The 24,805-nt window shown below is 44.2% G+C and overlaps 2 protein-coding genes across 11 annotated transcripts in view; one reads left to right on the top strand and one right to left on the bottom strand.

Moving 5' to 3' along the window:
* CD180 (CD180 molecule) overlaps positions 1 to 16,013 on the top strand; it is a 31,195-nt gene extending 15,182 nt beyond the window's left edge. The window contains 7 exon segments of the mRNA XM_027732326.2: positions 8,490 to 8,613; positions 11,301 to 11,464; positions 12,103 to 12,113; positions 12,116 to 12,679; positions 12,682 to 12,751; positions 13,525 to 13,557; positions 15,959 to 16,013. Of these exon segments, the coding sequence (XP_027588127.2) occupies positions 8,490 to 8,613; positions 11,301 to 11,464; positions 12,103 to 12,113; positions 12,116 to 12,679; positions 12,682 to 12,751; positions 13,525 to 13,557; positions 15,959 to 16,013 (1,021 nt within the window).
* A 2,010-nt stretch (positions 16,014 to 18,023) lies between these two features.
* Positions 18,024 to 24,805, bottom strand: part of MAST4 (microtubule associated serine/threonine kinase family member 4) — a 293,188-nt gene continuing 286,406 nt past the window's right edge. For all 10 annotated transcript variants that reach the window (XM_027732346.2, XM_039384378.1, XM_039384380.1 and 7 more), the window contains one exon: positions 18,024 to 24,351. In XM_027732346.2, coding sequence (XP_027588147.2) covers positions 20,480 to 24,351 — 3,872 coding nt within the window. In that variant the 3' untranslated portion in view covers positions 18,024 to 20,479. The remainder of the gene's footprint in view (positions 24,352 to 24,805) is intronic.

Genomic DNA, 24,805 nt, shown 5'->3' with positions numbered 1-24,805 from the left:
AACCCCTTGTGTTTCTTTAAGATCCACTCTTCTACAACCTAAGGAAAATATACATCCCATGGTGCCTTGCAGATTGAGAGAAACACGTGTTTGCCCCAAGCAGTGCAGCTCGGATCAGCATGACAGCATGACAAACTACAATGCACATACGTGCTGGGAACACTTCTTTACACGTGGTTTCATCTCCACAAGCTTCAGGTGACAGCTCTGACCAGCAGCTGCCAGAGTCAAACAGGCAGAGAAGCAATGGAGCAGAGGGGACAGGGCCTGCAGTGTCAACAGCCTGGAGGATGTTAGGCAGGGGAAAGGGTCAATTGTTCTCAACAGTCAACAGCAAAATAAGCAATGAGTTAAATTAGAGCAAGGAAGCACCAAGAGGAAAAAGCCTGTAACTGACGGCAAGAGTAATTAGGCAACGGGCCCCAATGCCAGAGGAAGAGCTGACTATCAGCCAACACCATCCTAGCAAGACTTTGTCATCATCACTTGTGGGAGGATGGAGGCCAGCTGCTGCTCCCTTCCTTTTGTGCTACAGAGATTAGCCATCCCAGGCCTTCCCTGCTATGGTGGTGATGGTTCAGCTGCTTCCAGCCACCCCAGGAGAGCACAGAGAGAATTTCGCTGCGAAAAACAAGGGAAGGCTATGGCTTGCTTCTGGCTTTCGTTTGAAGGCAATTGATATTTTCAAGGGATGGCAATATGCAAAGAACTAACACCAAGATAAGCTGCAGTGTGAAGCTCTGTTGTGCTTTCTTTCATGGCAATGAAACCTTGCCAAAGACGGAGTTGCTAAGTGAAACACTTTTAAAAGACTAATGACCAACCTGCAGACAGTTTCTGGCAATAGTGTAGAACATTTGCCCAGCAATCTTTCAGGGGGCTGAAGCGTAAACCAGCCTGTCTCTGAACTGAATCTGACAAACTCAGCAAGTCTAAACATTTCGCGAATTCTTCCCCTTGCACAGAGTTTTGGAAAGAGAGACTAGGTATTTGGTGTATATATTAAAAAACAAAACAAACAAACAAACAAACAAAAAAAAGCACACAAGAAAGCAGACATTAGAACAGACAGAATTTCTGGAGAAAGTATCTGATGGAAGAAAGGACCAGTGGCCCCGGGTCGTTGGACTCTGCTGAGTCCAGTCAGCAAAGGGGGCATGGCCCCACTGTGGAATAGCTCTGCATGCATGGGACCACTCTTTTCAGATCCACATTTCTAGTTTGGCTGAGTTACAAGAATTTACCATTTCAAAGCCATCTGATAGAAACGGCTCATTAGCAGCACCCAACCTCAGTCTCAACTCCCAACAGCCACATAAAAAAACTCAGAATTTTAGCAGAGAGGTTGGTTTGTTTTCTCATCAGTTAATCAAATCAGTCAATGATTCATGCTTGGCAAGAAAGGCAAGATCACTGTGAGCATAGAAACTTCAGAGCCCCATCTCTGAAGCATGGTGAGGACAAAGGAACAAATGTTATGCTGTGGCAAAACATATTTAGAGCATTGACATATTCCCTACCGGAACAGTATGCATTTTACCTCGTTACATCCTGTGTCATAACCAGCAGTTATCTGCTAGCTGCAAGGATGCTCATCAGGCAAAGACCATCAGTGTGAAAGACAAGAATTTATTAATATGAATGGGGGAGAAAGAGAAGGGAAACTTGAGAAGTTAATTGATGCAATCAAAACTGTTGAAATATCACTTCAAGTACCTAAGGCATCTGGCTGAGCATGACCTATTTTTTTTTCCTTATCATGGCAGTTTTGGGGTTCTCCAATTATTCTCACTCATTCTGACCAGAAATGCCTGCTCCTGCATTTCAGCAGGTGGAGGAGAAGAGGTGGCACTCATCTGCCTATACAGTCTCACCAGCAGCCACCCTGTACCAAAAGGTCATGGAAAACCCCCTCTCAGCCAGGACAAGGCTGGGACACTTTAAACACACTGCATGTGTGGATGTAGCTATGGCTCCTCACCAGCATTTCTTACTTAAAAGCAGCATAGAGGTTTCTCTCCTCTCTTCCTGGAGCTCTATACACAACAATTCATGTCGCTTAGCAACAGGGCTTCCTTTTAAGATGCTCTTTTGTCATTTCAAAGCCTCCATGCCAGAAGTTCTTTAGATAATCCGAACACACAAGCTCCATCAGTTTGGCTCTTTTCCTTTACCTCTGCCTGGTCTCCTCCCATTGTAAGGTTAATATCTGTGTCCAGTTGAAGAAAACCAAATCAAACAATAATGCAGCTCCGAGTGATCAGTCCAGCTTCACTGTGCAAGGGCTAATTAGAACTTCCTTTTGCCTAAAGCCATGCCAAGCAATGACCAGCAGAGACCATCTGAGGAAAGGAGAAGCTCACAGGGGTTTTAATTCTGATTTTTTGCTTACTATTCAAGTCAGACTTCATAAAACTACGAGATTTCTCTATTGTCCATTTGGGATTTAAGACTTGTGCAGCCCGGTTTGACAGATTCTGTACTGTTTGGAGAGAATAATAATGGCTTGTTACTAATGATTGTGAACTGTATTTTATCTTGGCTTTACAGTACTTATACAGTACTATAAAGTGCTAGCTCCCATGGGGAGCGAGAACACCAGGTCTTTTGCTTGTTTAGGCGGGAACAGAGGCTGAATTTTTGAGACAGGAAAAAGTCTCACAGCTGTTTCACAGACTAACAGAGAGCTGCCTCACTGAAGTCCTCAGGATATTTTATGAATTTTTTAAAAATCATAATCTACTTAAGCAGCATAACGCAATAGCAGTAGCTACACAGAAACAGTGTCTGCAGGGAGAGTATAGGAGATGTTTTCCCTTTGAAGATGAAACATGGATGAACAAGACATCAGTAATGAATCAGTTGCTAATTCCTGTGAGCAATTTCCTTCCTATATAGTGCCTTTATCCTGGCTATTTTCAGTCTGCATTTGGTAGGACTTCACATAGCTTCACATGCGTCAGCCATGGCCAGCTCAGCTTCCTGGCTGCCAGACAGGACTCAGGATGCAGGCACAGGGGCCACTAAGCCCTGTGTTCCCTGGCCTCTAGCAAGCTGCAGTCATCACCTGAAAGTCTGTTCATCCTGTCTGCTTACAAATTAACACTGATACCCCTTCTGAAGCCAGGAGTTCCAGGGCATGGCACAGGAGTAGTGCCATGGGTAAGTACCTGCATATCAATCTTTTTGAAAGTTACCTCAAATAAAATCCACAAGAGAACAATCCATCCATAGTGAGGCAGCCAGAGGAGTTCTCACTCTATTCGTTTGGAATATTTCTATGCGCAGTGCTCACATCATGCCCCTGGTCACACCGTCCCTTCTTTTTCAAGGGACATCTAGGTCACTACCTGTGCAAGGGGTTTGCTCAAGTCATGGAAATTTCAGACTGAAGCTGTGACATGTCCTCAGCACTAACCTCAACCATCAGTGCCAGAGAACAGAAGCTGGTGGCTTGGTCAAGGAGTTGTGGCAAAGCAGAGGAAGAGGAACACCTGGGGCAGGGGGATCCTTCAGCCTGGTCTCTGAAAGATCCATCAGTCACATTGGTACCCAGCTGGGAGAGCATCACAAGTGCAGTCCTGCAGCTGCTGTCCCACTTTTGTCCCCAGCACCCGTAAGGGCAAGCAAAGGGACATTGCTCATGTACACAGAGAGCATGGGCTGGAGAGCATATCTGACTGCTATCTCCTGCCCTTCTTTAGGATTTCAGAAAGATCAAATGCTGCAGCATGAAGCAGTGTGCTTTCACATGAAGTCTGGTAAAGTCTGACATATTTTGCAGAAGCCATTTCTTCCTGACAGTGATTTATGCTCTTGCTGCATCACCTTGTTTTAGGCTTCTTAGAGTGCAGCCTGAGCCTGCAAAACCTGCTGCACAGGCAGCAGAGCCCACACAGGTTTTCCTGTTCGGAGATGTGTGTTTGTGGCAGGGCAGGTGGTCCTGGTCCTCCCCAGCTGCCATGTTTCATCTTCTTGGGGTATCACACAGGCACAGCGGGGGAGCTGTCACAGCACAAATCACACTGCTTCAAGGCAGATCCTGGTCTGGGTACTTAACATGCAGCATTTAAAGCAAGCATCTGGATTCCTATCTCTTGTTCACGGTACCAAATAAAAGAACAAACAAGGAAAATCTTGAAATCCATACTTGAAGGAAATGGCTGAAAACTATTTTAATCCTTTGATCCTGCATAGGATTTATAGATATTTTGGAAACCTTGATGTACTGGGTTGGCAATCTTTTTTTCTTCAGAGCTATGAAAGACCCAGAGATTGACATGATTTAAATGTTAAATATGAGAGAATGAAGATCTCATAGGGATTCTGAGGGTATTAAAGTCTTTTTAATACAGATACACAACTCACTGCACTTTTTTTTTTATGTCTTAGATTGATTCCCACTTACTTCTACAGTCATTACACAATTTTTCCAAGGCAACCAAGGAAGAGGAGCAATTTTCTAGGTTCATCCCACCTGCAGCACTCCTTTTTGAAGGAGTGGCACTCAGTGCTCTGACCAGGAAACCTGGGCTGGGCCAGGCCAGGCACAAGGTCAGCCAGGTGGATTTGACATCAAACATGATTTCTCCTCGACCCAGCCAGCCATCCTCTTACCCAGATGGAGAGGCTCCTGCGTCTCACCTCCTCCCATCCGGAAATGGGACCCACCTTTCTGTGTCCGGGGTGGGAACTGGCATCCTGTGAATTCAGCATCATGCCAACAGCCTATGTGATGCCCAGGTCTGTGCAACTTGGCTGGGCTGAGGAGCACACCAGCACTTCATTGTCAGGGTCCCTCTGGGACTAACACTACATCCCTGGTGGGGTTTTGGTGGGGGAAGGTCCACCGCCCATGGGCAGACACGGAGTGACTCACTGCATTTTGGTAAGCCTTGTGAGCTCTGTCTAGCTCAAGCCTGCCTAGCTCAAGCCTGTCTAGCTCAAGAAATCAGTTTAAAATGGAGAACCTCTGTGGGATGTACCACCCTCTCCAGGGGACTTTCTAACTGCAGGGGAGACTCACTGTGGGGTGCCACAGCACTGGAGGTGCAGTGCAGAGGGAGTAATGTGCTCAGCCCTCAGCAGCATGCAGCATCTCACGAGCACTTAGAGATGAGCACAGTCACACTGGAGGCAATTATTACTGCTGCTGTTTGCGTGCTCCTAAATTCACCATCTTCAGAGTGGAAAGAGTTTCAGCCAAGCACAGAGGAGGTAAAATTAAGAGCAGCAAATTCCTCATGAGGGAACTCTCCCAGCAACCCCTGTGGTCTGACAGCCCCCTGAATGCAGTGATGGAGGAAGAATCCACCCAGCACCTGGGAACAGCAAACACCAGCAGGCAGAAGAGCAATCCTGGATGAATACGAGAGGTGAATCAGCCTGCAACAGCCCTGGCTGCTGCAGTCACAGAGTGTCTGCAGCCTGCTCAAGCCCATGGTGGGTGTCCATAGCAATGCCCCCTGCCAGCACCAAAACCCTCTCCTGCTGCCATAAATTCTTACCTCTCCCCATTTTGTTTTAAAAGCACAAAGATCTAAATTAATCAGATAGGCACAGGTTATGAATAACTCAAGTTCTTCTTGACCTTCAGTCACCCAGTACTTATTTCATAACAAATTCTTCATTACCTGAAGTGTTGTGTGCAGTTTTGGAAGCCTCAATATAAGATATAAATCTATTAGAGAGCATCCAAAGGAGGATCACAGTGATGGTGAAGGGTCTGGAGGCAAAGCCATATGCGAAGCAGCTGAGGTCACTTGGTCTGTTCAGGCTGGAGAAAATGACACAGCTTCCTCATGAGGAGAAGCAGGGGCAGGCACTGATCTCTTCTCTTTGGTGACCAGTGACAGGACCGAAGGGAATGGCATGAAGTTGAGTCAGGAGAGGTTTAGGTTGGATATTAGGAAACAGTTCTTCACCCAGAGGGTGATTGTGCACTGGAACAGGCTCCCCAGGGGAATGGTCACAGCACCAAACCTGACAGAGTTCAAGAGGCTTTTGGACAATGCTCTCAGGCACATGGTGTGATTCTTGGGGTTGTCCTGTGCAGGGCCCGGAACTGGACTTTATGATCCTTGTGCATCACCTCCCACTCAGGGTATTCTATGATTCTATGAAATTGAGTCAGGCCCCAGAATTCATTATTTGAATAATAAATCTTCCCATTTCCTCAACAGCATGGAGTCTCTCCCGCAGGACACAGTCTTCCATGAACTTCTCCAACATGAGTCATCCAAGAGCTGCTCCAATGTAGGTCATTTTTCCACGGAGTGAAGTCCTTCAGGCATAGGCTGCTCCAGCATGGGACCCTGACAGGACCGCAGGTCCTACCAGCAAACCTCCTCCAGTGTGGGCTCCTCTCTCCATGGGTCTGCAAGTCTCTGCCAGGTCCCTGCCCCAGCATGGGTTTCCCATGGGTTCACAGCCCTCTTTCAGGCATCCACCTGCTCCAGCGTGGGTCTCCTCCACAGGCTGCAGGTGGAACTCTGCATCCCCATGGTCCTCCATGGACTGCAGGGGGACAGCTGCCTCACCAAGGTCTGCACCACAGGCTGCAGGGGAATCCCAGCTCCGGCACCTGGAGCACCTCCTCCTCTTCCTTCTACATTGACTCTGATGTTCCTCTCACATATTCTCACTCTGCTCTTCTCTGGCTGCAATTACCTCTGCACAATATTTTTTTCCTTCTTAAATAGGTTATCACAGAGGCATTGCTATCATTCCTGAATGGCTCAGCCTTGGCCAGCAGTGGGTCCATCCTGGAGCCATTAGTTCTTCTGGACATGGGAGAAGCTTTTGGCAGCTTCTCACAAACGTCACCCCTGTAGCCCCTGGTCACCCACAACCCCCCCACCAAAACCTGGCTACACAAATCCATTACACAGGGATGCCCTTGAGCATTAACATGGGAAACGGCAGATAAACAAGAAGTAAACGTATCATACAAATTCCTCTGAACTTCTTGCAACCAGCTGCAGGGTGAGCAGAATTCCCAGAAAACACAAGACTGACTGGGAAAGAGACAGAACTGTTAGTGGGATGTGGAGTGAGCTTTTCAGTTTGTCATTCAGAGAAGCTACTTTCTTTTGTATACTATAAATTAAAGAGGACTAAAAAACCCAGCCAATCAGGTCGGCACAGAAGCATCCTAGTGGCAGAATGACACAGCAGCAGGTCACCGGTTCTGTGGCCTCTCAGTGCCTGCCAGCCTCAACAGCCCACTCAACAGCTTTAGCTAAGTATGCAAAATGGACTGAGCTCTGCACTGGATTTTAAGCTTCCCTCCCGATATGTTGACTGCTTCCCTCTCCTCAGCTGCCTGTAGGGATGAGCACAGCATGGCTCAGGTGACATCAGCTCCAGCTACCAGCACAGCTGTATTTCAGAGCTGAAGCCACTGCTTTTGTGCTTGGCCTTGGCACCATAGAAGCTTAGGTATCTCCACCTTCCCGGGTGTCAAGCTTGATGCTCTCCAGTTGGCATATTGATTGCTTGAGCCTTCACTGACTGAATTACTGGTGCTGGATCAGCTCTATCGAGCTAGGGCATGTTTGCTGAACCCAGTAAGTTTTCATCACACCTTTCTCTACTCTTCTAGAAAGACTGCTGCTTAAGCCTACGGAAGACAAAGTTGTCAAGGTGATAATTCAGTCATTTAAGAAAAGAAAGAAAAAGGCACATTGAGCTGTTTGACTCAGAGTCAGCACTCAGTGCTGTCCTGGGCCATGAGGACCAGACATCTTTGGCTGGCACAAGATCCCCTCCTGCCTGCAGCTGCCACATACAGAGCCATCTTAGAGATGGTTAGTTATATTGTCCCATTCCAAAAAACTGATTGTTCCCTGTAAGCTAAATACAAGAGAAAGAGTGTTCATTTTCAGATTGAAGTATTGCTTTTTAGCTCTACTGTTTCTACTGCAAGAGTCATGCATAAGCATCACAATCCTTTTTCCAGAAATACAGGCAAAAATCTTAAGAGTCATAGAATCATAGAATGGTTTAGGTTGGAAAAGACCTCTAAGGTCATTGAGTCCACTGTAAAACTAACACCACCAAGTGCACCACTGCTACCAGTCCACAAAGCAGAACTCTGGCCTTCAGCTGTTTTACAAGATTTTGTGCCTTTCCTAAGTGATTAATCAAATTTTGTTCAACTCAAACTCCCCATTGCACTAAATTCCCCTTTGGTGAGATACTACAGTCTCTTCTGCACTACCCTGTACTTAGCAGAGACATTTCACTCTACATGAGCATAGACTGAGTTCCCTCAGTTTCCACTTTTTAAAAATCTGCTCCAGAAAAGCATCAGTGCACAGTAACTTGGCTATATTTAAAGCAGGCAAGTTCCTCTTTTGCTCTGAAACTATATTGTTTTTCTCACACTGTGTCTGGGAAGTCCAGCAAGCTTATTTTTTCCTGGCAACCTGCTTTCTAGCCAAGTGCCCCAGTTTATCTGATCTCTGGTCAGTCTCACTTTCATTCAGGGAAGGCAGCACAAGATCAGCCAGTGCAGCAACCCACCTCTCTCCATCATGGCCTGTGGTTTTCACAGCACTTGCCCGTGTCAGCTGCAAAGCATCCGGTGCTGCAGAGACGATGTGCGTGGAGGTGAGTGACAGACACCAGTCCCTCTTGATATACAGGAGCTGGACACATCTGAGGTGACTACCCGCCTGCTAACGTTCCAATGTTTCCAGTTCCCAAGGGATTTATCTCAGGGGAATTTGAAGGTCTTTATCAGAGAAATAAGGCAGGTGTCTTGATATATGCTTGGGGACATCAGCCACTGTCCCTCCTCCTCATCCTCACACCTGCACATCTGTGCACCCTCACTGTCTCTCCCACCACTGATGGAGACTTTGGGAGCCCATCAAACTAGCACTGGTTTGATCAAACCAGCCCATCATCCCTCAGAGAGCTTGAAGGATGATAAAGTTTCACAGGGGTATTTAAGAGGTATGAGAGCCAGATAGAGGATTTTTGTCTCTTGTGCTGTGCTCTTCATACAGGAACTTGTACACAGTGGTGGGATGATGACGTCTCTATTTGCTGTTTGGTCAGTATGCAATACCACATGAAATTAATAAGAAAATACCAGGGTTTTTCCAGAGGTAGAAGAAAAACTGACCCAATAAGATTTTTCTTTTTTTTAATCTTTTCTTCTGTTGTCTTTTCTATTCCAACTGGGAGACAACAGAAAAAAAGTCAAGGTTTTTGATTCAGGGAAGAAGCGCAATGGAAAAGCAGCCTTAAGCAGCACACATTTGGGGCCAATAACAAATTCCTCGTTGAATTAAATCTACAAATCCCTGAGCACTCAGAGCTGTACAACAGGATCCCCAGCAGGATAGTGTCTCTTCAGCTCCCTGTGAGAGCCACTTCATGCCCTGAAGCATATGGAGAGTTGCTTACTCACTGTTTTATTTGAATGGCAAAACATAGGCACTGTTGTCCTTTATAGTGACAGCTAAATAACTTTTATCTGTCTAAACTGCACATAGCAGCAGTTAGTTCCACAGGTTTTTCTTTGCTTATCAGTACTGAAAGCATCAGCTTTTCTAAGGTAGGATTTTCCCATTTTTGTAGTGACTGATACTGTATTATTTCAGTTCTTCTAGGCTGGACCTGAGTCCCTGTGGTCCCTGTGCTATCACAAGTACTATCACAGCAGGTACTGGGGTGGCTTTCTGCCCCCCTGGCCACGGCTCAGCACTGACTTGTCACTCTCTGCTGGTCCTGTCCCTGGGTGCTGTCCAGCTGGCACAGAACTCCAGCTGGGACCTAGCATGCCAGAGGGAGCAGGACAGTAGAGGAGCTGCACTCCCCACCCAGATGGGGAATTTGGTGGTGACAGTCCCTCTAGACTTCCTCCACCATGCTGCTGCCAGCATCTCTCTGCCACTGCCTAACAGGCTGCAGTGCCTGGAGCAGTGTCAGGTCATGTTGCCTCACAGAGACTCCCTGAACAGCATCCAGGTACAGGATTTGTGCTTAAAGGAAAGGAAGAAAGTGTTCACCATATCCAGCTTGTGGCTTGCAACAAATACTACTAATTAGCCCTCTCCTCTGAAGCTGCTGAGTGCTGACACTGCCCACCTGCATCTCCTAAGCCAGAGACAGGCAGAGACGTGGTTTAGCCTGAAATAGTTGCATGTCGACAGAACGACCTGAGCCCCATGCTCAGACTATTCCCCAGGGCCCACAGAGATGCACCTCAGCAAACCCCGACAGGCCACGTGCTCCCACCCACAGGGTGCACATCTGCACTCTCCCTTACACGTCACGGGCTCCAGGCTCCAGGGCATTTCCCTCTGAACACACAACTGCTGCCCCTGCTTGCTCTGCTCCACTAGCAGAATTGCTTTGTATCAACTAAAGTGCTTGTGCTGGCCAGCTGTGCCACACGTGCTTTTACTTACCCACAAGCAGAACGTCTGCAAGGTGACTGGCAAGGGTATTGCCAAAGCTGCAGCTCCCACGTAGTCCCAGGGACCCAACCTTTCTAGGCTGGGCCTGGGCGAGGAGGTGGCTGGTGCTGCACTGGCTGTGCTCACACTCCCCATTGCAGCATGGCAGCTGGGACCAGGGCGGTGCTCTGAGCACTCCCAGCATTTGGAGCAGTAAGGCAGCCTGTTTCAAGATGGTGCTTCCCAGATTCTGGTTGACTTCTGTGTAATCACCAGCAAAGGCAGGTCAGGCACATTTAATGAATTTCCCTGGTAGCCACAGGGTAGACTTCTCTGTGTAATAAATTGATTTATTTTCACTTAAACTGAAAATCCTTCATGGACATTCTAAGACTTAGCATTCCTGCTGTCTTCTCACTGCAGTGTGTAATGTAGTTCATATCCAACATTTTCCAGACCTGCTTTTTTTTTACCTCCTCTCTGTAAGGTTTACTTAAGACTTCTCTTGTAGTAAGTTTTGTTACAAGACTCATGATATTTGGAATTTAAAACTACTTTGTAGGAATGCTTTTTTAATGATTAATAATTCATCCAGAAGAGTAAACAATTCTTGTATGTGCTAACTTTGATAAGAAACTACTGCAAATGAAACACACTTCAAATTAGTACAAGAGAGTTTCAAGGTATTCATTTTAAAAACACACTCCACAAACCCCCCGGGCTGTCCATTGCAAGCTTGTGCTGAGGCTTCCTAGGGTTTTGGCTGCTGCATTTTAAATAATTCAAAACTCTGTTTGGGTTTATTTGGGGGTTGTGCTAGTTGGGTTTTATTTTCCTATTTATATTCACAGTACATAGCTCTATCAGCTTCACTGTAATCTTCCACAGATTACAGCAAATAAAAGCCATAGCCACGAAGGTTTAGGACTGAGGAAGCTTTCTGAAAAAGTACCTGTCACAACAGAAATCCTCAACTTCAGCTTCAATGTGCTGCCTTCCCTCCAGGATTCAACCTTCTCTGAGTTGAAGTTTCTTCTCTCGGACTTAACAAGGTATGGAAGGAGCATCTTCACTTCTGCTCATCACATTGGTGAAACCCCCTGCCAGAGACAGAGACCTCTGGAGCACACCACAGCAGCATCTCCCTGCCTTCACAGGGACACCTTCAGACAGCTTCAGATAGCTGGTGAGTTTTTTTGCTAAGCAGAGATTGATCCACTTGGGCAATATCTAGGCTTCTCCACTGATGACAATCATTTGCAGAACAGTGGGTGAAACAGGCATTTTCCAGATATTGCTGCTTCTAAGACAGTAGTGACAGCAAAGTCACTGCAGCAGGTTTTTATTCATTTTTCTATATTCTTCCCTAAAATCTGGAGAAAGACATGTTTGGTCCTTAGAAATTTTCATTTTATTAAGTTGGACACTAAAAACCTCCTGTCTCCCTGCCTCCCACAAATGCCTCCTCACACTCACCATTTCAGGGCAGGTTTTTCTTCTCAGCAGAACCCTGTAATTAAATGTGAACTTAAAAGTACCAGATAAACATCACTGAAAAAGACACTTTTATCGTGGTGAAGGCAACTGATCATGAGCTTTTACAGACAGGAGGTTCAGTTTGGGTAATCACATATACCGGAAGAGTTTTGCAAGACAGGCCACTGATGCTGCTTTCTATTGTTTTCTCAAGGTGTCAGATCAACCGGGTTATGATGGCACCTTTCACAGCAACAGGCAGCTGAAGACAATTGTGCTGACAGGAGACCTGCTCATGTTTCTGTCTCACACAGCGTTTGCTGGCCCGCGTTCCCTGGAGAAGCTTGTCTTAACACAGACAGGAATAACCAGTATGTCCTTCATTCCAATGACAAATCTGGATGGCTTAGATACCCTCATCTTGGGCAGCAACCACATCTCTTCATTGCAGCTTCCTCCCAGCTTTCCCACTCAAAACCTCAAATACCTCAACTTTCAAACAAACAACACAGGAGCAATCACAGCAGCAGATGTGCATGTTCTGCAGAATATCAGCAATATAACTCTCATCTTTACAGGCAATGACATTACATACATTGAACCTGGAGCCTTCCAGTCCCGTCTGGACTTCAGGGGCTGTGCTGACATCTCTGGGGTCCTGGCAGGGATATAGAACTCCACAGCCGAGACCCTTTGGCTGGGAACATTTTGTGGTGTGGAAAAGGAGCCCTACATAAGCCCAGATGTTTTACAAGGCCTCTGTAATATTTCTGTCAAGGATCTCTATCAGCAGTTAGGCTTTTCAGAAATCTAAGTGCTGACACATTTCAGTGCTTAACCAAGCTCCGAAAACTGGGCCTAACATTGCCACTGCATAATCAATTTAAGTTACCCCTCTGGACTGCACCTGCTCCAATATTGGTTTAATCACCTGGTACAAGCCAAATCTGAATAAAATTGAGGACCCTGAAGGAACAAGGTGCTCTGAACTCCAATCACTAGCTGGGAGTCAGCTGACCACCGTCTCGCTCTCCTGTGGGATGAACACAGCAGAAATCATTGCAGTTGTCCTGGCTGTTTTCTCCTGTGGTACCATGTTCATTCAGGGTGCTTTGTATTTCCAGCAAAATTAGCAGTGAATATATGTTTATTACGGAGATGCAGAAAAATATCTATAGCAATTGTATTATGTTGAAAGATATCTTACTGCTTTTGTTTGTGACCTTTTTTTTCTTAACTTTTGTAATACCCTTTGTATTATAACTTTTAGAAAAATAATGAAAAAATTAGAACTGAAAAAATAAACTATGACCTGAGCCTTGAATATAAATAACTTATCTTATAGAGAAATCTCTGTCCAACTCAAGGTTAGCCCTGGTGTACCAGCTAGTATGGCTAATGCACTTGTAAAGGTGAGATCCAAGGGCAAATCTTCTCTTCAAAAAAAAGAAAACTCTACCACCATCACTCTCAAAACCAAACAAACGAACAAAAACCACCAAAAAAGAACCAATTAAAAACCAAATCCCACCCTCTGTCAAATATCCTTGAAAAGCAATGTTGTTTAAGAGCTGGCAGTAGTGTACCCCACTCTGCTAAAAAGTAAAAAAACTACCTGTGAAAAACAGGCACAACTTCATAGTCATGTAAGACATATTCCTGCAGGACTGTCAGAAACAGCCTGTATCACTTCTATGATTTCTTTAAAATATTTCTTTAAGATATTCTTGATCCTTAGAAAATTCCTGACCATTGGACCTTGTCTGTGCCTCTCCCACTCTGAGGCAGGCTATGCTCCTGTGCTATTTTCTAGACTCCACAATAAGTAGAGACTGGCAACCATTTCATCTTTAACCATAAAATTTGTAGATTTGGTCAAGATCTGTTGGCACTACGTTTGCTTGCACAGGGCAAAAAATCCCAATGCCAATAGCTATGAGACATTCCTGTGCCAGCCTGGAGTAGACTTTTCTTTCCAGCTGCAGCCCAGGAGAGAAAACTAGAGGCTGCAGAGGGGGCAGTGCAGTGGACATCATCATCCCACAGGTGCACCTCGTGGCAACAGCTACTTCACAGGGCTTCTGGTGGGCATCCCTGGAGTAAAATTAGAGTCTTTCTGCTTCAATGGGATATGCAACAGCTAGGCAGGAATAAAGCCTTGTTATTATTTACATAAAACCAAATCACTTTCTCCGCCATCACATCTGAATAAACCCAGTAGCAAGACAGAGTGTGTGCATCTGATCAAGGATCTAATGGAAGCTTGCTGTGCCTGCTCGCCTGCCCTGTGTTACCATAAAGTGATTGATGTCACTAGTGCTTTAATAACAGCCTAATACAAATGTGTAGCCACAACCTTCTTGGGGGGTGGGGTATGACCCTTCCATCTCCATTGCAGAGCACGCACCACATGGAGTCTTGCCCTGTCCCAGCATGGCTCCCTGATGTGTTATGCCAGGAGATGCAGTTGCTTTCTTTCAGCACTTTCCATGCCAGACTCCACATTCAGCTTCAGCTCCAGCCCAAAGGCATTTCCTCAACATTGTCCTCTGTAACATGCTGACTAGCTAAAGTTTCTAAGATTCCTGCTGGATTAGAAAGTTTTTGCTCATTTCTGATGATACTGCTGACAAGAGTCCCAGCTTGGTCTTCTCTGGTAAGAACTACCTCTCATGAAAAGCCCCTTTTACTGTCTATTAGCAGATCAGATGCATACAATGTGTACTCTTGTGGCTTTCAGATGCCTTCACATCACTGCCACTGCCTTACCCTGTAGCTTCTCCTCCTCCCCTTTGTAGCCACATGTACCTCCTTTTTCAGTTGCCTACAAACACACCCAAATTTGGGGTACCAAAGCGTTGCCTCTCCTCACAGCTCTCTGTATTGCTGGTTCATATTCCCTGTTCTTGTGGTCACTGACCCTCCCTGCACTGAAGCCCCCTCCTGACCCCATCAGCAGGCACTGCACTCCAGCTGCCCAACACCAAAGCCACATGAGCTGCCAACCCCAGGCAAGCCCTTCTGTTCACAAGGGCTGTTCAAGGGAGAGAACTGTTCCTGAGCACATCATGCTGCCCAAGGGGAGCACACCCTAACTTGTCCTTGGGAGCAAGGCAGGGATATTTTTGAACTGAACCCAGGGTTCAAGGTGCATTTTCCCCTCCCTCTGCAAATCCAACTGCTTAATTGGGCAACCTCCGCTATCTAATAATCCAGCATGATTGCCAGTGTGTGTACCATCCAAGAAAGACCTGCTTCTTCCATTGTTTCCCTCTCAGAGTCGTGGATTCAGGGAAGTGTTAGACAAATAGTGATGTTAAAAAGGGAGTGTAACACTCCATAAGCATAAAAAAAATTCCCACAAGTATCAGGTAGCAACTGTGTGAGATTCACAAATATTAGTGACTGGAGAGGGAAACTGCATGTTGGGCTGAAAGGTATTCTGAAAGGCCTTTTTGTTTGGAGAGACCACCACAGGATTTAACCACCACCAGTTTCTGAAATGCCTCCTAATGCAGTGTAAATTCATGTGTAGACTTCACTTGGTGAAAACTCAAAGACGGCTGAGAAGGCGAAATGTGTTCCCGTGCAGTATCTGTTTGCACACAGAGTATTAAGACTTCCCTGAAATCCGCCCCCTTCTCTCTGCCCAACTTGTTTTAGATTACTGTATGTAATTTTGTATTACTGTATGTTGTATTTTTTGTCTCTACAGTGTCATCTCTCCTCTATTTGCCTGCAAAAAAGCCATTCATAAGACATTGTGCAAACAACAATGCTGAACAGCACATGCTATGTGTTTCAGGATGCACAAGTCCTAAATACAGGGATTGATTATTCTGAAGGAAAAATTATCTATGGATATAATACACTAAAATGTCTAGATTATATATTAAGACTTTTAAGTCCAAAGATTTAGTCTTCTGGGATTACTTAGTAAGGATATAAATGGAAAGAGACAACAGATTTTTTTTTTTCTTTAAAGAACTGCTTACCAAATCAAGCTCTGATGTGATGCACTCTTTGGTTTTAAGTCAGGCCTTTTTTATCTCTTATTTTTTCAAACACAGCTATGGAGCCAGCACAGAGAGAACAAGGGAATTGCTCGAGGTGAACAGTGCTTAACAAGACTTCACTTACCACCTTGCTGGCTCCTGGGCTACAGATGTCTCTGAAGTCATGGTACAACTCGACACTGCAACATGGAATTTATCAGTATTTACATAGAGAAGGAACTTGAGCATGTATTCATTAGGAAGTCACATTTCAGAGACTGGTAAGCTCTTACCTTTATTTCAATAGGACAAACCAAAACTCAGAGCCAAGTTCTTCCTTCCCTAACTGTGCTTAAACAAGGTGCTCTCAGTAAAATGCAAGTGAATTTTTGAAGGAGGATTTTACTCTGTTTTGAATGGGCCAATTTCTACATATGTTGACTTAAAAAAACACACCCTGATGTCAATGGTACATCTTTTAAGAACTTTCTCTCATTCACTAGTCTTGTCTGTAGCTGGAAAAAGAGCAGTCAAGATCCCTTCCCAAACACTCTACACCATACCTCCCTCATCTGACAAAACTGATGGAAATTCTTCTCTCCCAGCAGAAGATGACATTCTTCTCCACTGAATCCCTTGGACATCCTCTTCCTCCTGTACCTAATTCATACCTGCATTTGGTAGGGCTTGCCATGTACCAGAACACAACTGCATTGTTACTGTCTGCTTACTCTGCAGTCTTCTCCACTCTTCCTGATGCTCCCAACTTTTTGCAGCTTGAACCATAGTTTTAGCATCACTTCCTGCCCATGGCAGGGCAGTTGGAACTAGATGATCTTTAACATCCCTTCCAGCCCAAACCATTCTGTGATTTCTACCCTCAGTTCATTCAAATGCATCCTTGGCAGCTATCTGGGACATCGAGCTGGTCAGTTCTCATCAACTACTACACTATACAGTCAGTGGAAAGAAAAACTGTTGCTAACCCAAGGTATGAAATGGGACATGCATCCATACATGCTCCAGTATCTTCCTGTCCTGTGATCTATTCTTTCTTAGCTACAACCTGAGTTTTGATCCAAATCCAAGCTAGACATCCCTGCTAAGCCTTACAGACTGTGTAAGACTACAGTAAGCCTAAGGGGGCTTAGCAAACTGGGAGTTCAGTGCTGAGGAAGGGAGCTCACGTTTCCCTGGCAGACCATAAAAGCGTTCTCATCTCCAATAAGGTGCTGTCTTTTCTTATCACAGTCGAAGTGAGGATGACAGGTTGTGCCACATACAATACTGATAACCTGCCTCTCCTGACTTAATTAATGCAAACTCCATATACCACCCCTTTCCTCTGGCCCTGAACACTATGGAGGCTCACAGAGCATGCAGGGTTCTGTGCCTCCCCAGGCAGAGGTGATGGCTGCTGTGTACAGCCAGGGAGGCATGAAACTCAGTCAATCCTCAACTCTTGTAATTTCCTTTCCCTCAGCTGCTGGATCCTGCTCTTCCTTCCTCAACTCATCACCCATCAGTGCATCAGTTTTGCAAGACTATCTGCCAGCAGCCTGGAGCAAATTGGAAAAGTGGGAGTGATCTGCAGCTTCCCCTCACCTATTTGTTTCAAACAGGGAGTGAAGCTGCAAAAGTGATGCTGTAACACTGCTGCACTTAGTTTTGTACAGAGAAAAAACACAGAGAAAACAATGTAATAATAAAATGTGAACACAAATTCCCACATGCTGGGCAGCTATGCAGAGTTACCAGCAGCAAAACAGTAAAGAGATGTGTATTTTAATTGATACTGCTCCTATAGTAATGACAATGTATGTTCTGGAGGAAGGATTTATATGTCACATTACAACCTACTGCCCTTGTTACCTACTAAAGATATCATCACACCATACCTACCAATCCAACAGCCAAGCAGTGGTTCCAGCCTGAGACCAGACACTCAGCAATGCAGACCTCCTCTGTTCCCAGACCAAACTGCATTTCCTCGTGCAATACCCTCTGCCAGCACGTACCTTAAGGGGTGCACTGAGTTGGCCCCAAAGAAAAAAAAACTGCCCGCCTCTGAGTAGAGCAGAGATGTGCCTTAAGTTACAGCAGTGAGAGAAGTTCAAGGAAAAATGCTAACACAACAGTGTTTCATGCTGAATTTTTATTTCAATGTTATGCAACTGCATAAGTATAAATAATTGTGTTCAATATATAACAATTATGACATCCATAAAGAGTTTCTTAGAGAAAATAAGACTGCAAACACTTTATTGCACAGACCCTAACAATTTTTTCTTTTTTTTTTTTTTTTTTTTTTTTTTTTTTTTTTCCTTTTCTTTTTTTTTTTTTGGTAAGCTGAGAACTCTACTGCAGGAAGTCTACAAAAGAACACATCAGATCTACAATCACACTAAGACTGACCAAGAAGAACACAGGCAGGAGGATCTCTTAACAGCTCACTGGTAAAGTAAACATCAACAAACAGGTACTACATAAACACAAGCTTATGCACTGTTACACTTCCAAAATGCAAAGAACTTATTTGTCAGAAGTGATAATGAACTATACAAAATATACATAAAGGTATACTGTAAACAAAAGCTAGATGTGCTTTAAAGGAAACAAGAGGATTGTTAAAAAATGCAGAGACTGTAAACTAGGAAATACCTTCCAGACAGAAATGTTATTTTGAAGTGCATTAGCATTCATTTGCAGTAACTGCCAAAGCACAGATGAACTGTAAATGTTGAGACCATTTTCTCTTTAAACTTCTCAAAAATTATTATCCATTGCTCACCAGCTCCTCTGTGAATGCATCAAAGGCAGTATGAATGTTCTAGTGCCACATGAAAGATAAGAAGTTGTTTGTGATATTGGCTTTTCCTGACAGTTTTGTTGTAAGCCAACTCAATTCGTCAGTACAATGAAGTTTTCAGCAGAGGGAAATGAATTCTGCACACTGTCTATTGTCACACGAGTCTCCAAGTCAAGATTACACTGTGCTTTTATGAACAATTTTCTAGCTTTTGAGACAGAAAGACAAACTGTAAGCATTGGTGTAAAAGTAGGGGCCTAACTCTACTGTGGTTACAGAAAACAGAAATGAGCAAAACAACCATTCTATTGATCCCCAATTATTAGAACCCATGCTACTGCAAGGGCATTTTGTAGTGCTTCTGTACATGTTTCAAACTTTACCTTTCATCTCTCAAAACAAACCAAATACCTCCACACTAACAAAGTCTACATGTTCCACAGTATACAAAATTTAAATAAGGCTTAGCAAAAGTAAAAAGACAGTAACATTCTAGCACCAAATAGCTCCAATGGGTTCTTGTTACAAAATGCTTCTTTTGAAATTACAGTATTTAACTTTTTTGCATACAAATAAAAAGATTATGTTATGAAATGTATGGAGCTACTTAATGCATTTAGAAATGAATGTGAAACCCAGAGTTACTTGCTAAAAACAGCAAGTTAAGTCTACAACATAAGGCCCCAGCTATGTATTAAAATGCATCAGATATTCTAAATTTTTTTGAAGATATGATACTGAAACTACTGAAACTGCTTTTTTTCCTTTTTACCTTGTCATAAAATAGAAAAGAGCTATAGCATTATGACACTAACTATGCAGACCTATATGCCATGATATATATTTTCTAAATGTATTAAAAACAGGGATGAACATACTAGTACTACCAGTCATGTGCTTATACTTGTGCCTCACACTGTAAGGGCCTGAATTTAAAAAAGCTCAAGGAACTTGAGAGGATTGCAGCAAAAACTGAGCACGTGGCATGTGCTTCAGAGAGTTAGAGCCTTGTCTGAGGTGAAGGTCACAGAACACACTCCTAATAGACAAGAACCACCATTTCACCACAGAACACAAGTCTTGCTGGGATGCCCTGATAATTAAGTGGTCTTCCCATAGCTTTAAGGACACCTACTCTAATCAGGTTTTGTGCAGTAGGGAGATGCAGTTATGTCTTGTGTTACATCTGGTGAAGCAGTCAGCCAGGTACAGTACTATCAAAATCAAATTATTAAAAATACATGTAAAAACTCACAATAGGTCACCATATTTATTCTGTACTAGTATTTTTTTTAACTTCTATCTAGGATTTTTAGTAAGTAAAAATGTGGCGTGGTTTTCTTTTTCTCCAGTCAGACTAATACTTGAGCATGTCCATGCCAGGTCTGAGTTTTAATAATTTGGTTTCATATTTCAGCATGGCAAATAAGTGGCTAAGCAACTATCTTAAAAAGGGAAAGAGGAAACAACGCAACCAGCAGCGAAGTATATATGCTACATTCAACCCCCAAACACATCGCTAAGTATTTACAGAGGAAATATTTTCTTCAACAGCTCTTGGCTGTAAAGGTATTTTTGTACAAATACTATATGGTAACAGTTTTACCGGTTTCAATTGGAAAGGCATTTTGAAAAAAGTCCTCTCTTTACATATCCCCTTGTATTGTTTCTTCAGTGACATGAAAACTTTGCAGCACAAACACACGACACAGTGCTGGTTTAAAGGCAGTACGACATACTGAAATTGTTTCAGCTAGTGTTGAATTCACACTTGCCGGGTCTTACAGTTAACAGGATTTTTTGTGAGCATTGTTCCGCGAAGCTTCTTTTCCTCGACGCTGCCGAGCTGAGTCTTTGTCGTCTGAAAGTGCACTAGGGCGGTCAGGTGTGGCTGCTGACCTGGATAAATCTTTACCTACATTCTGTTTTCTTGAAGCAGACTGCTGAGCCAGAATGGTGTCTTTTCCCTTTACATCCACAGTGTTAACAAAAAGAGGCTTTTCTTGACTTCCAGGTTTCCCCACAAGGTTTGAAGTAGGGCGGTGGGCTTCTGCTACAACAGTGGCACTGTGCAAGGCCATCAATGAAACACTTTTAGCCATTTCTGCCTTACTGCTCCCTGTGGAAGAGGTGCTTTTCTTATTTAGTTCCTTGCAAGTTGCAGGAAGCTCAGGTGAGCCTGCTTTAACCTTTGCTGAAATTGCATCACTCTTGGCTGAAGACAAAACAGATACTTCTTGCCTACACTCAGAGAAATTGGATGAACAAGTCAGCGGCTTTCCTGGTATTGTAGACACACGATAAGAACTCTGCCCGCTGGCAGCAGACAAATGTTTTATTGCAGTCTGCTTGTTTGCATCTTCTAGCTGTTTCTGATTAACTTGTCCCTTCCCTTTTATATCTTGAGAGCTTTTGCTACTTGTGGTCACTTTTTCTGCTCCTTTCCCTCTGGCATCACAGTTTGAAAGACAAAGGGTGGGCTCTAATTTCCCACTGTCAAGCTGAACGTAAAGTGCGTCAGTGCATATTTTTCCTTCAGGTCTTTTGTCTGCAGAGATCATTTCATTACTGGGATTTCTATCTGCCTCTTTGTTCCACAAAAGACAGTCTTTCACAGTGGAAAATTTTGGAGATGTGGTTTGTTTTTCACTGAAGTGAAGTTGCTTTTGATCAGCAGATTCCCCCAAGCCTGCTGGTTCTTGCCTTTGCTTAGAACTCTCTAGGCCTGCTGGTAATGGGCCCACAGCAGAGGACGTGGGTTTGGTGTCAGGGGCGGTGCTGCTCATTTGGAGGGTGGTGACTGAACCATGACCCAAACTCACAGGCCTTTCAGTCTCCACATTTTCACTGGTCATTCTTTTTGAAGGGCCTGGAACAGAAGGAAGGTGATCTAGCACATTTTTACTGGCATGTTTCCCCTCCTTCCGGGAGCTGGCAGGCAACTGAGTAACAGTTTCTTTTTCTTTTATGGTTGGAATGCATGGTTTTTGTGACAATGTCTGTTTATCCAAGGACTTAGACTTAGAGGAACTTGTATCAGAGGCTAGCCTGTGTTTATTAGTGCTGCTTTCCACACAGGTGGTAGCAGGTTTCACGTGTTCTTGAACACCTACGTGAACTTCTACAGTGCAGTGTCTGCTTATTGTGTCTTTCACAGCAGGTGAGCCTGAAGTGTTAAGTTGCTGCCGAGGAACTTGGCTGGACTGTTCTCTCTCAGCAGTTTGAAGCCTGGTATCAGCGAGTGGTTTATGATCTTTCTTTCCTAAATCTTTGGCACTGTCCTTCTGCACAGAGGAAACTGGTGCAGACTTCTCAGTTTTATTATCGCAATCTCTTGAGGGTTGCACAGGCCATTTGGATGCAAGAGCTTCACTCTTTGACTCTGAGGTAATCTTCTTACATTCAACTTTCTGCTTGATTATGTCCCTTTCCACAAAACTTTTAACAACACTGCTGTCATCTTTTCCTAGCTGTTTCAGTGATTCTCTGCCATCCTTAGGTTGTGCTTTGGGGGCAGCTGACTGTATTCTTCCTTGCATCTGAGGTGGAATGGCAAATTCAGCACAACTTTTTTCATTGCTTTTGGAGTAGCTTGTTATGAGGACATCTGAGGTAGATACCTTCACAGATGATTCCCTGATCACTTCCACCTTTGCAGGGATAGGCTCACAACCTCTCCGGGTTACTGGCTGTTTGGTAGGCAAGTCCTTTTGTATTTGTTTCTCTTTTACTACGGCTTTTTCAGGAGTGCTTTGGACAGCAGAAAGTTTGGAGTATGTTTGAGTAGTTTTAACACTCTCACTTTGAGTAACACAAGACTTTGCCTCCATTGAACTGTCCTTCTGTTTTGAAGGGGAGGTATCTTTCTTTTGAACAGCTTCAATAACAGAAATACTGCCTTTAGTAGCCGGACTAGAAACCTTTTTCTCTGTCACTGCTTCTGCAGCCACAGGGATGACTGGTGGATTTGGAGAACCCTTGCCTGTGTGCAGAACCTGAGGCTCTGCTATGTTGACTTTGCCAGATTTTGAGTAGCTTAACAACTGCTCTTTCTGAGAGACCATTTCTGCCTTCCCACCACTCCCTTGTGGCACTAGGGGTTTAGAAGATTCCCCATCACTGCTGGTGCTCTGTCCTTCTGGCAGCACACACAAAGGCAGTTCAGTCTTTGAAGCCTGGGGCCCAGAAAGCAATGCAATGTCTAGCGTGCCTTCTATTGGCTTCAGACAGGAAACAGACCTCCCATCAAGTTTATATTCTGATGGACTTTTTCTGACAGGAGCATCAGTGGAAATAAGGGCTGATTTTTCCACACTCACATCTGCTCGGCCACTCAAGGTCTTGAGAGGAACAAAAGAAACTGAGTTAATCTGGGCAGCATGTGCACTGCCAATAAATGCTCTACTATCTGCAAATATGGTGGAGTCCTGCTGTATGTTCATGGGTCTGCCTGTAGTAAGTTGAAGGCATTCGTGAACATTAGATGTCAACTTGGGTTTTAGCACTGGACAGACACTGTCATCTTTTTCTTCAATGCTCATTTTTTTTCTGAGATAATCAATATTTGCAAGTTTACCATCTAATCTTTCAAATTTGGCAAATTCTTTTGTTGGTACAATTTTATCTGTGTTTTCTCCCTTTCCACTTAGCATCCTGTCAGAGGACTGAGGTAACACATCCTGCAGTGCACATGGAGGAGAAATTCTTTTGAAGTCATAAGAAATATGACTGAGTTCATTAGGGGGAGGGCCATGACACAACATCTGTGCATCTAAAGCAACACCATCATTTGATCTCAAGTTTGCATTCTTTTGAAGGGTGTCTTTGAGTATGCCACCAGCTGACTGGGTCTCCAAAGCAACAATTTTTGTTTCAAACTGATTTGATCTTTCTAATACCTTTTGGAATGTTTTTTTGTCTTTTTCTTCCAGTCTTAAGGTATTGGCACTTTCTGGTTCATGGCTGGGTTCATGTATAGCAGCATTTGCTTTTTCAGCAAAATCTTGTTTTTTCATTACTACCTTGACCTTCAGCTTCTCTCTGTCTAGCTCATCAATGGATTCTTGTCTACCTAGTTTTCGGGAGATGGGTCGTTTCAAGCAGCCCTGCTCTGCAGGCCTGACTCGTGTGAGTGATGGCACATCACATACATTCTCCTCCAAGCTCTGAAGAGTTACTTCCCTTTGAGATAATTCTTTATTCACTTCTTCCTGGGTCACTTCTAGACTGTGTTTTCGTGAACATAAGTGTTTCTTATCACTGCCGTAAGAGGGTGCAAGTTTCTCTTCAGACTGGACTCTCTTTAACAGTGGAGATCTTGGTGGCTCTGCACTCTTTGGCCTGACAATATGCCTTACAATAGTTGGAGGTGAGTGCATTTTGCTAGGAAAAGATTGAGCTAATTTTGTATTTCCAATAGAATGTCCCAGCAATGGTGATGGAGATCGCTGAGGAGATGTTGGCTGGGGTGTCGGAGAAGGTGTTCGTGCAAGAGGAGAGAGGGGAATGCTGCCAGCTGATTTGCGTCTTCCTGATCTGTATCTTTGCCCTCCAAGCTTTGGACCCAAGCCATGAAGGGTGCTGGGTCTTATGTGTCCTGAACCAGCTGGAGAATTGGGAGCACTTGAACTAGGGGAGCTACTCTGGGAAGAATTAGTACCTACAAAAGAACAAAATCCCCAAACAAGCAAACATAAGAACAGGAAGACCTTTTCAATCTTCTAATTTCAATCTTCTGTCTAAATGTTCAATGAGAAACAGAAAAAAAGTCCTATTCCATCTCCTGCCACAGTGTTCTAAAATCTGCAGGGTTTTAAGTGGCTGGGCTCCAAACCCCGCATCATTCCAATTATGTTGCTATTTCTCCCTTTTCCCCTCTTCCATCATCCCCTTTCAGTTATCTCTTCCTTCTACTTAAATAGAACAGCTAATGCTTTCTGCCACTTCAAAGCAATGATCAAAGCTTTCCAGATTATTTACCTTTGCCAAGGGATTGTATGACAGCAGTCAACTTCTAGTACACGCTTCAATTGTGATAGAAGTAAAACAGGAAAAAGGGGCAGGCTCCTAAGAGCCAGAAAAATGCATATTTCAGCACTCAGACAATCTTTTCA

Source organism: Pipra filicauda, unplaced genomic scaffold, assembly GCF_003945595.2.
Source record: "Pipra filicauda isolate LSUMZ 115617 unplaced genomic scaffold, ASM394559v2 scaffold34_size3990699_pilon, whole genome shotgun sequence".
NCBI classification, from domain to species: domain Eukaryota; kingdom Metazoa; phylum Chordata; class Aves; order Passeriformes; family Pipridae; genus Pipra; species Pipra filicauda.
The sequence above is the reverse complement of the archived record's forward strand: the minus strand, read 5'-3'. Positions and strand labels throughout refer to the sequence as shown.